This window comes from Podarcis bocagei (genome assembly GCF_964188305.1).
Source record: "Podarcis bocagei genome assembly, chromosome: Z".
NCBI lineage: Eukaryota > Metazoa > Chordata > Lepidosauria > Squamata > Lacertidae > Podarcis > Podarcis bocagei.
In genome coordinates this window covers 49,486,270-49,500,367 of record NC_138140.1, presented here as the reverse complement: position 1 = coordinate 49,500,367, position 14,098 = coordinate 49,486,270, and the positions used below count along the sequence as shown (strand labels likewise).

At 45.5% G+C, this 14,098-nt stretch overlaps 1 protein-coding gene across 1 annotated transcript; it reads left to right on the top strand.

Annotated features, from left to right (window-relative positions):
- Window positions 1-1,267: 1,267 nt before the first annotated feature.
- LOC308579327 (mitochondrial ornithine transporter 1-like) lies at window positions 1,268-14,008 on the top strand. Its single transcript, XM_081180252.1, is given in 8 exon segments — window positions 1,268-1,294; window positions 1,296-1,408; window positions 2,200-2,318; window positions 4,504-4,762; window positions 5,584-5,724; window positions 7,261-7,433; window positions 11,183-11,341; window positions 13,210-14,008. Coding segments are annotated over 8 exon segments (1,104 nt in total). The 5' UTR covers window positions 1,268-1,282; the 3' UTR covers window positions 13,338-14,008.
- Window positions 14,009-14,098: the final 90 nt, after the last annotated feature.

Sequence of the window (14,098 nt, the reverse complement as noted above, 5' to 3'; positions counted from 1 at the left end):
TGATTTGTGGGAACCTGAAAGACTAAACTCAAATACCCTCGCTGGGGCAGTCTCTCCCCCCCCCCCAACCTGGTGCTCTTCCGATGTTTCCAACCCCTATTAATCTCTCACCACTGGCTTTGCTGGCGGCAGCTGATGGGAGCTAGAATCTAAAACATCTGTAGGTCCCTATTAGAGATAGCTGCTCACGGGCAATCGATCTACAGTACTGAGGCTGGCTGGTGACAGCTGCAGCGCATCTATGTTCCATGCTTTCTGCAAATGCATAGAAGTAGGTTAAAGAGTGGAAGCAAAGGGTAGGTAAGGTAACTTGGCACCCAGCCTTGGGCAGTTGTAATCATCACCTGGAATTTCACCCAAGAAACATGAGCTTGTCAGGCAGCAGAGTCCACCTACGTGGTGATAACCATTCTCTCCAAAGCTGTATCCTGAGATGGCCTCAAGAAGCTTGAGCTTTTTGGTAACGTTTGGGAGAACGGCCTAGTGTCCCACAGTACCTGTCTGTATCCTGTTGGTTTCAGTGTTCTGTAGCAGCCCTGCAGATTCCTACAGGCTTGTAAAATGACCCAAAGTCTCTCAATACTTTTGGTATTCTAAATACCAAAGAGCTGACTGTAGCAATCTTCACCATAATTTCATTCCACCTTTCTGTTGTTAGATTCTGTTGGTGCAGCTCTGCAGCTGCGCCCTACTACTCAGATTGGCATTTCCAGCCCTATGGCAAAAAGATGAGCGAGCAATTAACCTACAAGAGAGCAGCCTGGTTTGCTAGCTGTCCCAGAGACCTTGTAACAGCCTTCATCAGTTTTCTGATCTGACAGGATTTTTCCAGTTGCTGTCTGGTCATTTCCCTTTAAGTCTTTATGAGAGGCCTTTTATCAGTACACTGCAAAGCCAGCTAATGCAATGGCCCCATGTTACTACAATTTGTTACAGGGTCTATTCGTCCTTTTTATGTTAAAAGTGTGGCACTTGCAGTAACAACTTCATGGTGAGCACTGGATGAAGACCTGTACAAAGCAAATTTTAGCAACTTTAAAGAATCTCTGGAAGTGTGTGTGTGTATTTGCGTCAAGGAAACTGCCTCACGCAGTTGCTCAACAGTGAATGCTTCCTGTCTAGTATATATAGATGGGGAATGATCCACTTGCTGCATAGAGCTAATAAATGCCCAGGAGCCATGCTGGGAGAAAATTTAGCAGCCTTTTCCCCCTGAATAGTATTTGACTGTCTGGCTGACTGTCTGGCTAAGGCTGGGGTGGGTAAGAAGGCACAAGACAGAATGGAAATGCCACCCCCACCCAACTCACATTCCTTGTTTGGCTCTTTTTAACTTTTTGCACCTCATCTGCCTACCTCAGGTAGCTGCCTGGGACACCTCATCCTGCTTCACCATCTCCCCTTACAGGTCTGTTACTCAGATATTTACACAACCTTCGGTTGGGGGGCAGGATGGAGCCTATTTAGATGACGCTCTTGAGTGGTGTAGGAGTGCAGATCTGGGAACTTTCCCCCCAAGCTGAGGAATGCTGTCATCTCCTAGACTGCCAGGATAATTAATGCCAGGCACTGAGGTCATCTGGAACAGCAGATCCTCCTTTTTCTAGCAATTAAATGGCGCAATAAGCTTTCAAGTGTGTTTGCAACAGATTAGCTTGGAAGTAGTCAGAAGCCTGTGAAAAATAAGCAAAGTTGAGGCATTTCTTTTGTTCAGTGAGGTTCTTACTTCATGCTAACAATTTGAATAGTAACATTTTCATGTTTAGGTGCTTTTCTAAGTCCCACTGTCATACCTAGAGCAGACCTAACTGAAACAAATGGAACTAGGTTCATTAATTTCATTGGGCCTGCTTTGAATGTGACCACCATTGGATACAACCCATAAGGTTGTCTTCTAGCTAACTGAAGATCTTTCGTTAAAGCTGTGTGTTTTGCAAGCCCACCCTTTCAATGGGAAGGAAGCACCTCCAAGTTCAATAGTGCTCCCAGGAAGCTGTTGGATTGCAGGCATGCTGGTCCTAATAAACTGGGTGTTATGCTATGTAATGATGCTTCTGCGCTTGTCTGTATAATAATAATGGGTCAGTACAGCTGCCTAATTTCTGGACTCTCCTTGACTGCGTGGCTACAGGGGCCGTCATGATGAGTTGCTTCAAAACTTAACCACTACACCACTGATTTCTTCTTTCCCCCCTCCAGACTTGCATTCTTCTTTGGGACACCTGCACCTGAACGTTTGTGTGCTGAGATGCCTACTGAACAAGCCCGAGTCCACCCGCTGGTGCAGATGCTTGTCGACCTCACTGCAGGGGCAGCAGGTGAGCCTGAAGGATGGAGAGCTGCTGGGAGGATGGGTCAAGAAGCCTCCCTTTAGAGGGGAGACCAAGGATCAATGGCAGGTGTAGGGAAGAATGGAACTCTTAACCTGGGAGGGGCAGCTCCAAGCCTCTCTGACTGACCCATGGGACTTTCCCCATACCACAATCCCCACCAGCCCTGCTTTGCCCCTGCCTTAAGTGCTTCTGTCTGGTTGGAATGTGTCATTGACCGTGCCTTTTGCTTGCCTAGGTGGAAGATAGAGAGGCGTGTGGGTGTGCGTGCAGAAATAAGCCTACTGTACAAAGGCAAAGCTTACCTTGGTTGGTCCACCCACTTTTGCCTCTGGCTCCGCCCACCACTTGAATGTGGCCTTGTCCAAAAGGTAATGGCGGTCCTTAACTGGAAAGTGTCCTCCCCCCCTTAAAACTGAGCAAGCACTGGAGGCAATGCCTGTTCAGGAAACCAAGCAAGATTCAGAGAAGAGCCATGGGATCTTGATGGATCTTGGATGTGAGGGGTGTGTGCATGCAAGTATATGGAGATCTGCATGGTCTTTTATTGTAGTGTTATATAGGTCTACATCTGGCAGGCCCTGTGCCGAGTCTGGCTTCTAGTTGTCTGCTCTGAAGGGAAAGAGATGTGTAGAACTGGCAACAGCGTAAGGTAGATTTTGTTAACCTGGTGCCCTCCAAATGCTTTGGATTGCAAATGGTCTGATGGGAGTTGTAGTCCAAAACATCTGGTGAAAGCCGACTTATGACAACTGGGCTTGCTGGCAGGTACCTGCTGCTACCCCACAGGGTCTTGCTGTCAAATCTGTTTTCTGGCTAAGACTGAGCAAAGAGACCTCTGCACATCCACTTTCCTCAGCTCATTTATTTCATCCTAGCTAGGTTTAGGTTAAGAAATACAGTTTCAGAATCACGTAAACATTAAAACAGGTTTAACGATACAATATCCCATTATCAATGTTGCCCAAACATCCAAGAAAACAAAAAAGGTATTTCTGAGGCAAAAATGCAGACAAGGCTGGTGCCAGGCAGGCTTCCCTGGAGAGAGTATATATAAATTGGGATCTACTGCATACAAAGCCTGTTATGACCACCACTCTCTGAACTTCCCTCCCAGGTGGTGTAGAGAGACAGGTCTCATGATCTCAGGATAATCTCTGTTCCTCTTCTTCTCTGTGCAAGATATCCCTAAAACATCACAAAACGTATCCAAGAAAATAAAGGTCTTGGTCAGGTCTGCTCTGAAGTCTTATCTTTCGTACGGTACAGCATGTACTTCTGCTGGTTTTAATGTTCAAACTGTAATTTTGTTTTCCTTGTCACACTTTCTGAATCTGTCTTTGGGACCACTTTGGTGGTGAAAAGCTGTTTGTAGGTTTTATAAATAAATACAGGTGAAGACAAGCAAAGACGAATTAGAAACGCCAAGCCTTTGACAGATAACGTTCCAAGTCAGCAGAGAAATAGCCAGAGGAAATAAATGGGCATTAAGTGCTCTGGCCAAAGCAAGCAGCAATGGTGAAGGCAAAGGTGTCTCGAGAAGGCATTCCACAGTCTGGGTGCCATCACATAAAAGACTCCACTTCTCATGGCCAATAAACACAAGGCAGACAACAAGGAAAGGCAGGAGGAAGAATGGGGGCAAAATTGCTGCAGCTTTAGCTTCATTAATGTTCTTTTATTGTCAGTTGCTTGTTACTTTGAGGTCTCCATGCAACTTACAACGCATGTAACACACAAATATAAATACATTATACCATAAAAACAGACCAAAACAAACCCCAAACTAGCCACAGGAAGTTTAGCAGCACGCTAGGAAGTAGAAAAGCAGCATAATCTTAGTTAGGGAAAATATATAGGTCATCCTGGCACTGAAGAGATGGCAGCAAAGCTATGGGGACATGCGACTTGAGATGCTGGATCTGAATGCTCTGACAAGTTTATATGGGAGAGGCGCCCTAATGTGTCCCATTTCCATCATAGCAGCTTAGAACAGAAGTAGGCCTTATAGAACAGGGAGAGTGTGTGAGTGCTGCTCCTTTAATGCTCATCCCTTGACATGTTTCATGGGTACGTTTTGGCAAAGCAGGCACTGCAGTACAGTTGGCTTGATCTGCCCTGTATTTCAGGAGCAAGTGAGTGACCTTGCCTGGGGTGGGGTGGCTCTTTGCAGGCGGTGTGGCATGCGTGGTGACCGGGCAGCCTTTTGACACCATCAAGGTGAAGATGCAGACCTTCCCAACAAGGTACCAGGGCTTCTTTGACTGCTCAGTCAAGACCTACCAGCAGGAGGGCATGCACGGGCTCTACCAAGGCACCGCTCCAGCCTTGCTGGCCAACGTCGCGGAGAACGCTGTGCTTTTTGCCTGCTACGGGTTCTGCCAGCAGCTCGTGAGGCAGCTCTTTGGGTTGGGCAATGTCCAGGAGCTCAGGTACAGTCTTTTTCTCTTCCCCTCTCTTCTGCCAGAGGCTCTTAGACATTGATATAAACAGTGGTGCATTATTGCTTACAGCCAAGCACAGGGTGGGGTGGGGGGCTCGCCTGCCATCTTCCTCCTCAGTCTCAGTTTTGGCCTTGTTAGAAGGCAGGGAGGTGGATGGGGGTAAAGCTGGAATTAGTTGGCTCTGCCTGTCCTCAGCTCTGGCTCCCCATTGTCAGCCCTACGAGTCCCAATGGACACCAGCCACCACACTGGACACCCAGGGTGAGTCATAGCTTCAGGACTCTATGGAAATCCCCTCTGGAGAAAGTTAGATAGGAACAGTCCCTTCTGAACTGTTTGATTTCAGGAGGTCTTGTGCCCTGAATGCCTCTCAGATGTTTTTCTTTTTCTTTTATGTTTTAAATCCTTGAGGTTTTAAATTCTGCAGCTTTAGTTTGTCTTTTAAATATATGACATAGCATAGGTCTCACAGTAGCTTGCAACGTAAGTGTAAAGAGGGATTTAAATAAATAAATAACTAAATAGAATGCAAAGGGGGGGTTGGGTGGGAGGCTGCTCAAGGTAGGATCCTTTTGCTCAGAATTCCTCAGCCTGGTCAGACTTCCCAATCAGAGTTGTAGCCCAAAACCTCTGGAGGACACCAGGTTTGAGTGGGCTGATTGACTTAATCAGCTAATTTCTGCTGGCGAAAGGCAAACAAATACATAGTGTATGGGAGGATGGAAGGTTGCTCCCTAGCTGTGGGATTCCCCCCACCCGCCCTCTGGTCTTCGCTTTCCTCTGAGGATTCTTCTCTCGGGTTATTACAGTGATTTGCACAGCGCGATTGCCGGCTCCTTCTCATCAGTCTTCTCCTCCATGGTTCTGTGCCCCACAGAGCTGGTGAAGTGCCGGATGCAAGCTCTCCATGAGATGAAGGTCACAGGGCAGACAGCTCTGTCGAGGCACAGGTACTCGGAGGTAGACTGCCTCGCAACATGGAGGCTCTATTTCGTTATCCAGGCTAATGGGTGCCGAGACGTCTCTCCCATGTGAATTTAATCCTTTGAGAGGGGAAGCCATCTAAGGCCCCCTCTGCACTACACATTCAAAGCAGTACTGTACCGCTATAAACAATCATGCCTCCCCCCCCCACCAAAAAATAATAATTCATGGGAATTGTCATTAGAATTGTTGGCTGGAACACTTGGAAGGTCCCAGATTGGGAAAGGATACCTGATGTTAATTATGTATTGAGAAAGAGAGAGAGGCTTCCTTGGCTTGTCTGTCTGGTCTCTGAATTCTCCATAGGCCACACCTCCTTCCTAGGTCACACCCCTCCCAGATTTTTCGCCTGGCTGCAATGTGTTCTTGAACTCCAAGAATGCCTCCTGCTTGCCTGAGTGGGGAACTGCACTGTTGCATGCCACCCCAGTCTCCACAACAGTGTGAGATTCCAGGGGCTCCAAGCAGTCACCCAGGATTTCCTTTTGAGGCACAGCGAAGACTGGGTGTCTTTAAGATATATGGTTTATTCACACATATATGCAACCTGAGCCCGTGATGGAGGGGCTCACAGCATTAACACCCCAAGAGGTTCTTGTGTCATCCATAGCTGCAGCCAGTGCTTTTTTTCTAAAAAAAATGTTTAGGTGTACTCTCATTTTGACTCAAGAAAATCACCATTTTATAGTTCAAATTGGGAAGAATAAATACAGTAAATGGACAAAAGTACAAAGATTCACAAAATGTTTAGGGGTATGCGTACCCCCAGGCAAAAAACACTGGCCGCAGCCTTGGACTCAAACAGAAACCAGCCATGGGTCTCTGAACCTCTGCTTGCTGCTTTCCCCCAGCTTCTAGCTCACATCACAGCCAACAGTTGAGGGAAGAGCTCCTTCCATTTCCCCCTCTCCTTGGCTTTCCTAATGGCTCATAACCTACCTTCCTTTTGTTTTCTTAGTGGCTCATCTCCCAGGCGATTACCTCATACAGAAGCTGGCCTGACTTATAGTTTAACTCAGAGCTTGCCAAACTGTGTCTCATGACACATTAGCGTGTCGACTGCAGTGTGTAGGTGTGTTGTGAGAATGCTCCCTGCGCTCCTCTTGGGGCTGGAAAGGGGTTAGTTTAACCTCCAGTTTGCTGGTAAAACTGAATTACTGTGTCGTGAAGCAATGCATTTCCCAACAGGAAAAGTTTGGAAAGCTCTGGTTTAACTTTTGCTGAATCCAGGGGTTCAGTGTCTGGCACTCACTAACTCATCACCCAGGGGAGTCTTCCACTCACAAATTCCCAAAAACAGTGTGTCTGGAAGCCTCTGGCTTTTGCAAGATTGGCCTGTTGCCTCCTGTACAAAGATGAATGTCAAATCTGTTGTCCCAGCTACCCAGGCATGCAGTCCCAGAAAGGCTGCCCATTGGGAAACGAGGCCCTCAGTCTACCCCTAATATGGATTCTCTGTGCTCTCCATGTGTCATGGGACTTTCTTCTCTCCCCTCTTATAGTTCCACCTGGACTGTGGTGAAAGCCATCTTCCGTTCAGAAGGCCCCCTGGGTTTCTTCCAGGGACTGACCAGCACATGGCTCCGGGAGGTGCCTGGCTATTTCTTCTTCTTTGGGGGTTATGAAGTCAGCCGAAGCTTCTTCCTCCAGGCTGGACAGTCAAAGGAAGAGCTGGGTAAGCAAAGCCTGAGAGCAGGGGGATTTCCCTACAGGGGTCCTCAGCTTTGCCCAGTAAGCCAGAATGGGGAAAAAGAAATGAGCTGAAAGATGTCAGAGGCAGCAGCCTTTCCTGGGTTATGCTTTTTGCAGAGGTATTCTACAATGTGCTATTGATGCAATGATAGTGGTGAACTAACTACAGATCATTCTGCTTTATTAGTTGCTCTGCAATGCTACCCCAATGTTGCTGCATTATTGCTTTCTGGACAGTCACCTTTGCCCTGCAGGGCAAGAAAAAGTTTACAAGATTTCAGTAGAAAGTTACAAAATAGGCACTGATTTGGAAATGAAACAGTATATCCATTCCAACATCTTTTGCAGCTGCAAACAGTATATGGAAAGCAAGACAGCAGATAAATGCCTAAATACCACTATGAACTAAATCTTCCTGAACGGACAATACAAAGGACACCTGGAAGAGGGGTCCCCTCTTGGGGGAGATCAAACAGTCAATAGCAAGGGTTCAGTTTAGTCCTATTTGTTTTTGTTTTTTTTAAATAAAATTTTTATTGGTTTTTCACAGTTTTTATAAACACAAACAATACACAATACAGTTAAAAAAAAAAAAACCCCACACAAACGAACATGGATAATTTCATATCCTTTTTTCTTAAACCTTACTTCACCGACTTCCCCATACCTCCCCTTTCTACATCCCAATTTCCAAACTTGTTTCAGCAAATCCTAACCCTTGGTTTTATCAAATTTTCCCTTATTCTTTTCTTTTACTTAATCTTTTACAGCTGTAATCCCCCCTTTTTTTCTAAAGCCTCGACATTTTAGCATTCATTAGTTCTACAATGTTTCTTAAGATAAATTTTGAATTTCTTCCAATCTTCATCCGCCGTCTCTTTCCCCTGGTCACGGATTCTGCCGGTCATTTCAGCCAGTCCCATATAGTCTATCACCTTCATCTGCCATTCTTCCAAGGTGGGTAGATCTTGAGTCTTCCAATGCTTTGCAATGAGTACTCTTGCTGCTGTGGTAGCGTACATAAAAAAAGTTCTGTCTTTCTTTGGCACCAATTGGCCGACAATGCCCAAGAGAAGGCCTCTGGTTTCTTAGGGAAAGTACATTTAAGTACCTTTTTCATTTCATTATATATCATTTCCCAGAAAGCCTTAATCTTCGGGCACGTCCACCAAAGGTGATAAAAAGTACCTTCAGTTTCTTTACATTTCCAACACTTATTGTCAGGCAAATGGTAGATTTTTGCTAGCTTGACTGGGGTCATGTACCACCTATAGATCATTTTCATAATATTTTCCTTTAAGGCATTACATGCCGTAAATTTCAAACTGGTGGTCCACAACTGTTCCCAGTCAGCAAACATGATGTTATGACCAATGTCCTGTGCCCACTTAATCATAGCTGATTTAACTGTTTCATCTTGTGTATTCCATTTCAGCAACAAGTTATACATTCTTGACAAATTCTTAGCATTGGGTTCTAACAGTTCTGTTTCTAATTTTGATTTCTCCACCTGGAAGCCAATTTCCCTGTCTTGTTTATAAACCTCCATTATTTGATAATAGTGGAGCCAGTCTCGTACTTTAGCCTTCAATTTCTCATAACTCTGTAATTTCAATTTATCACCCTCTTGTTCCAAAATTTCCCAATATTTTGGCCATTTAGCCTCCATATTGAGTTTTTTCACAGCTTTAGCCTCCATTGGCGACAGCCACCTTGGGGTTTTATTTTCCAACAAATCTTTATATCTGATCCAGACATTGTATAATGCTTTCCTAACGATGTGATTTTTAAAAGCTTTGTGCGCTTTAACCTTATCATACCATAGATATGCATGCCATCCAAATACATTATTAAAACCTTCCAAGTCCAAGATATCTGTGTTCTCGAGGAGCAACCACTCTTTCATCCAGCAAAAAGCTGCTGATTCATAGTACAGTTTTAAGTCCAGCAGGGCAAATCCCCCTCTTTCCTTTGCATCCGTTAAAATCTTAAATTTTATTCTGGGTTTTTTGCTCTGCCAGACAAATTTCGAAATGTCCTTCTGCCACCTCTTGAAACAGTCCATCTTGTCAAGAATTTGCAATGCTTGAAACAGAAATAACATTCTAGGCAATACATTCATCTTTATAACTGCAATTCGGCCTAACAAGGAAAGCTTCAAGTTTGACCATATTTCTAGATCCTTTTTGACTTCTGACCAACATTTCTCATAATTATCTTTAAACAAATTCACAGTTTCAAGTATCTTTAAACAAATTCAGTTTAGTCCTATTTGGGTAGTCAGCAGAACTTGCTCTTGGGCAAGGGAGATCCTGAGAAGCCCCAATGTAAATACTCTGGCAGAGAAAATATATATTTGCTTAGAATTATCTTTTTCTTTGATACTTCTGTGTGTGGTGGCATGCCTCAATTTGCCCTTCAGAGGTGCCCTGAAGAGGGATTCCATTAGAATTGGCTTTCTTGCTCTCACGCCTGTGCCAGCTGCTCTGCCTGCCAGGAATGCAGGAAGGAGATTCTGGGAAAGTGCAGACTCTCCAGCAGGTGCCAGACCCAAGCAGAATCTTGCATGTCCTAGAATGTGCCGATGATTCCTCTGGGGAATGCCAGCCCCTTCCTTCTGGGGAGCTCTGACACAGTGATTGTGGTGGAAGGGCTCTGATCCAGAGAAGACAGCAGCTGCCTGCTTCCGTGCCAGCCTCCTCACCATTCATTTTTGTTTGCTTATTTCAAAAATGCATAAACGGCTTGCTCAAAAGTATCCAAGCAGCGTGCAGTCTGACTTTATATATAAAGCATGATTAGGATGTGCAAAGCAATTAAAAACAGATATGCATAAAACCGTTTATGAAGGATGAAATCAATGAAACATCTGAAATGGCTGTAACTAATTCATGTGTCTGGATAGATTTGTTGAATACAGAAAAGTTTTCAGCAGGTGTTTAAAAGAATATAGTGGATGTACCTGTCTAATGTCGGTAGGCAGGAAGCTTGCTGTTCCAAGTTCCTTTTCTTAGTCATCACTTGGCCACTACTGAGGCTACGAAGTTTGCCTGACCCGTGAAACATCATCATCATCATCATCATCATTATTATTAGGCTTCCAGCACATACAAAAACATAATAAAATGCCAAACATTAAAAACTTCCCGATACAGAGCTGCCTTCAGATTATTGCCCATCTAGCCCAGTGTTATCATCCTCTGGGCTAGGGAGCACCTGCAGCCCTCATGAAATTGTTGGACTCCAACACCCATCAGCCCCAGCCAGCATGGCCAATGGTCAGGTTGATGGGAGCTGGAGTTCAGCTAGATTCACAAGTTCCCCATCTCTGCTTCAGCAATTCATGGCCCTTAGGGCAGTCTTTTCCAACCTGGTGCCCTGCAACCATATTGCACTCCCGACTCTCATCATTGCAAAGTCCCTTTATTATAGTTAACCAAAAATGTCACAAAATAACGAGTCCATCAGAACTCTTTATCAGGATGGACGCTAAGCAAAGTGGTGTGTAGTAGCCCAAAATAATTTTTACCATATAGTCTTAGAAGGCAATGCTAATAGGAGTGTCTGCACTTCAGAATTTACCACCACTCTGCTCTGTTGGAGAGCCTGCTATTGTGTAAACCCATCTTAAGCTTTCTGAAATGTTCCAGAAGTGGGTCTTGCCTAGATGCACTTGACCATAATCTGCTTGAGCAACAACGGTGACCGTTAAGCTACACCTACTTTTTGCAGGTGCTCTCCCTGTGACTGTGAGTGGCGGAATTGGTGGTGCTGCTTTCTGGCTGGCTGTCTATCCCATTGATTCAGTGAAATCACGGATCCAGGTGTTGTCCATGGCTGGGCGGCAAGATGGTTTCCTGCTCTCCTTCTTACACATCCTACGTACAGAAGGCAAGTCCTTCCTAGACATTTATTTATTTAAAGCATTTTTTTAAAAAAAAATTTTTGTCCTTAAGCTGCAAGGTTCCCAGAGTGGCTTACAAAGATGAGTAGTTAGACATTCCCTGCCTTCGGGGCTACAATGGAAAAGGCACAACACACAAGGAAAAGGGAGAGGAGGACTTAGGGAAGAAGAAAAAAAGCAAACTCTGGGCAGCAGTTCTTAAAGGTACAGTTTGTCAAGCAACCAGCTGCAGTGGAAACAATTCAGGCAGGCTGAGGGCATGGCTGCTGCTAGGGAACTCTTAAAAAGGTAAAGGTAAAGGACCCCTGACAGTTAAGTCCCGCCGCGAACGACTCTGGGGCTGCAGTGCTCATCTCACTTTACTGGCTGAGGGAGCTGACGTTTGTCTGCAGACAGTTTTTCTGGGTCATGTGGCCAGCATGACTAAGCCGCTTCTGGCGAAACCAGAGCAGTGCATGGAAACACCATTTACCTTCCTGCCAGAGTGGTACCTATTTATCTACTTTGCACTTTGATGTTCTTTCAAACTGCTAGGTTGGCAGGAGCAGGGACCAAGGAACAGGGACTCGAACCACTGACCTTCCGATCGTCAAGCCCTAGGCTCAGTGGTTTAGACCACAGTGCCACCCATGTCTTCTTAGGGACTCTTAGGGAGGGACAAATGCAGCTGGTCTCTCAGCAGGGGCAATGGAATAGCCTTGCTTCTTTTCTCTCACTGCCTGATGGAATCATTAGTGCTGTCAGTGGGCATTAGTCATGGTGGCTAAATGCTGTCTCTGGCATCACTGGCATTCAATGCCTCTGAATGCCAGGTGGTTCTGAGGGACAAACTGTGTGTGTGTGTGTGTAGGGAGATGTGACCTATGTCCTTCTGGGCTTCCCAGAGGCACTCATTACCCACAGTGGGAGACAGAGCCTTTGCCTGATCCAACAAGGCTCTTTCTTAAGTTCTCCTTACATATTAATGAGATGGGAGCTCCCTTGGTGAAGTGTTGTTGTATACCTGCAGGCTTTCCCAAAGTTGGCTAATGCTGGTTCGAGTGAGAGCAGTGGCAGGGACTTGGATCTTCCAGCTGGGATCTTTATCTTCCCTGTGGGCAAAGGCACAGAGCTTTGCAAGCTCCAGCAACTAGCCAACTGTCAGTGCTTGCAGAGTCTGGTGCACAGGGGCTGTGTCTGAAAAACCCCTTTCAGCCAAGCCCAATCGTTATGAGCCTGACCTGAGACCATATGTGTTTGTGGTTGGCCAAAATGGCCTCACTGGATAAACAGGGTGTCTACAGGTGCCCAATTAGGACTGTGTGTCAGAGGTTCCCCACTAGGCATCAAAAGACTGCCTTGTTATTGCCTCTTTCTGTGGGTATGGATGATCAGAGCAGGTGCTTTTAATGCAGAAGGCCTCAGGTTCAATCCCAGTCCTCCCTGCTGAAATACAAGAGGCCACATCAGCATTGGCATTCTGCCGGTTCCCGAAGACAGAATTGTTTAGGCAAGCATTCTTCTGAACTTGAATTTCTGGTTTTATTGCTTTTAATGGTTTTTATCACACGTTTCTTAATTGTTTGTTTTTATTTTATATTTTAATTGAGGAAGTTTTAATTCCCTAATGGATTTGTTCATGTGTATTTAATTATGTATTGATGCTTACACTTGTAAACTACTTAGAAACCATTTTGGCATATAAGAAGTAACTAATAACAACAACAATAATTTAATAATAATAAGTGCTGAGAAAGACCCCTCTCTGTCTCAGCCCCATGACATCAGCTACCCTCCAAAGCAGACAATATTGGGATAGATTGACAAATAGTGTGGCCTGGTATAAGATTGTTTTATATGTTCCTTTTTCTTGTAGGGTTTATGCCTCTTTACTGCGGGCTGATGCCCACGGTGATCCGTGCCCTGCCATCCAATGGTGCCCTCTTCCTTGCCTATGAACTGACTCAGAAAAAGCTGACCAGCCTAGCAGAGAGGACAACCTGAAGTCTGGACTCAGTCCCAGAGAAATGGGGACCTTGTTGATGGATATAGAGAGCCGGGGATTTTCTTGGTTGAACGGAACTGCAATGGTCAACCTCTCTCAAGGGGATCTTGGAGGGGACACCCTTGGCTCAAGGCAGGAAATGGGGGTGGGGTAGGGTAGGGCTTTCTAGATTTCAGGGTATCTATCAATGGGGTGGGATCGGGAGACAGCCCAAGATTGCTTTTTTTCTCAGCAGATGCTGCAAAGACCAGCAAAGCAGCCAGACAGCAGAGACATATTGGGGGAACTGTGAGATGGGAATGTTTTGAAATCAGCCATCCTGTGGGGTGTGGGAAATGTGACGAGGCAGTCCAATTTCTTAGGGATCTTTAATGCAAGCTTCCCCAACCTGGCCGTCCTTCAGATCTTCAGATACTATAGTAGCTTGCTCGATGGGGCTGATAAGGAAGATTGCCGGTAATTACGGCATTTATCCACTTTCCAGTTCACCTGCAGATGCAGGGCATGTGTGCAGCCGGCTGAATGAGGCCCCATGGAAGCAAGACCAACCATTGCATTTTGCTTTCTCTTCTTTTAACCCACTCCAGGCTTTGTTTCGGGTTTTTTGTACATATATTGTCCTGCAAATCTCGAGATTTGTGTGAGATCTCAGGAAACAGAGAAATAAACACTGATTCCCAGACCATCCATGGGCCAGATTTGGAAGACGATTGGGCCGGATCCAGCCCCTGGGCCTTAGTTTGCCTACCCATGTATCTGT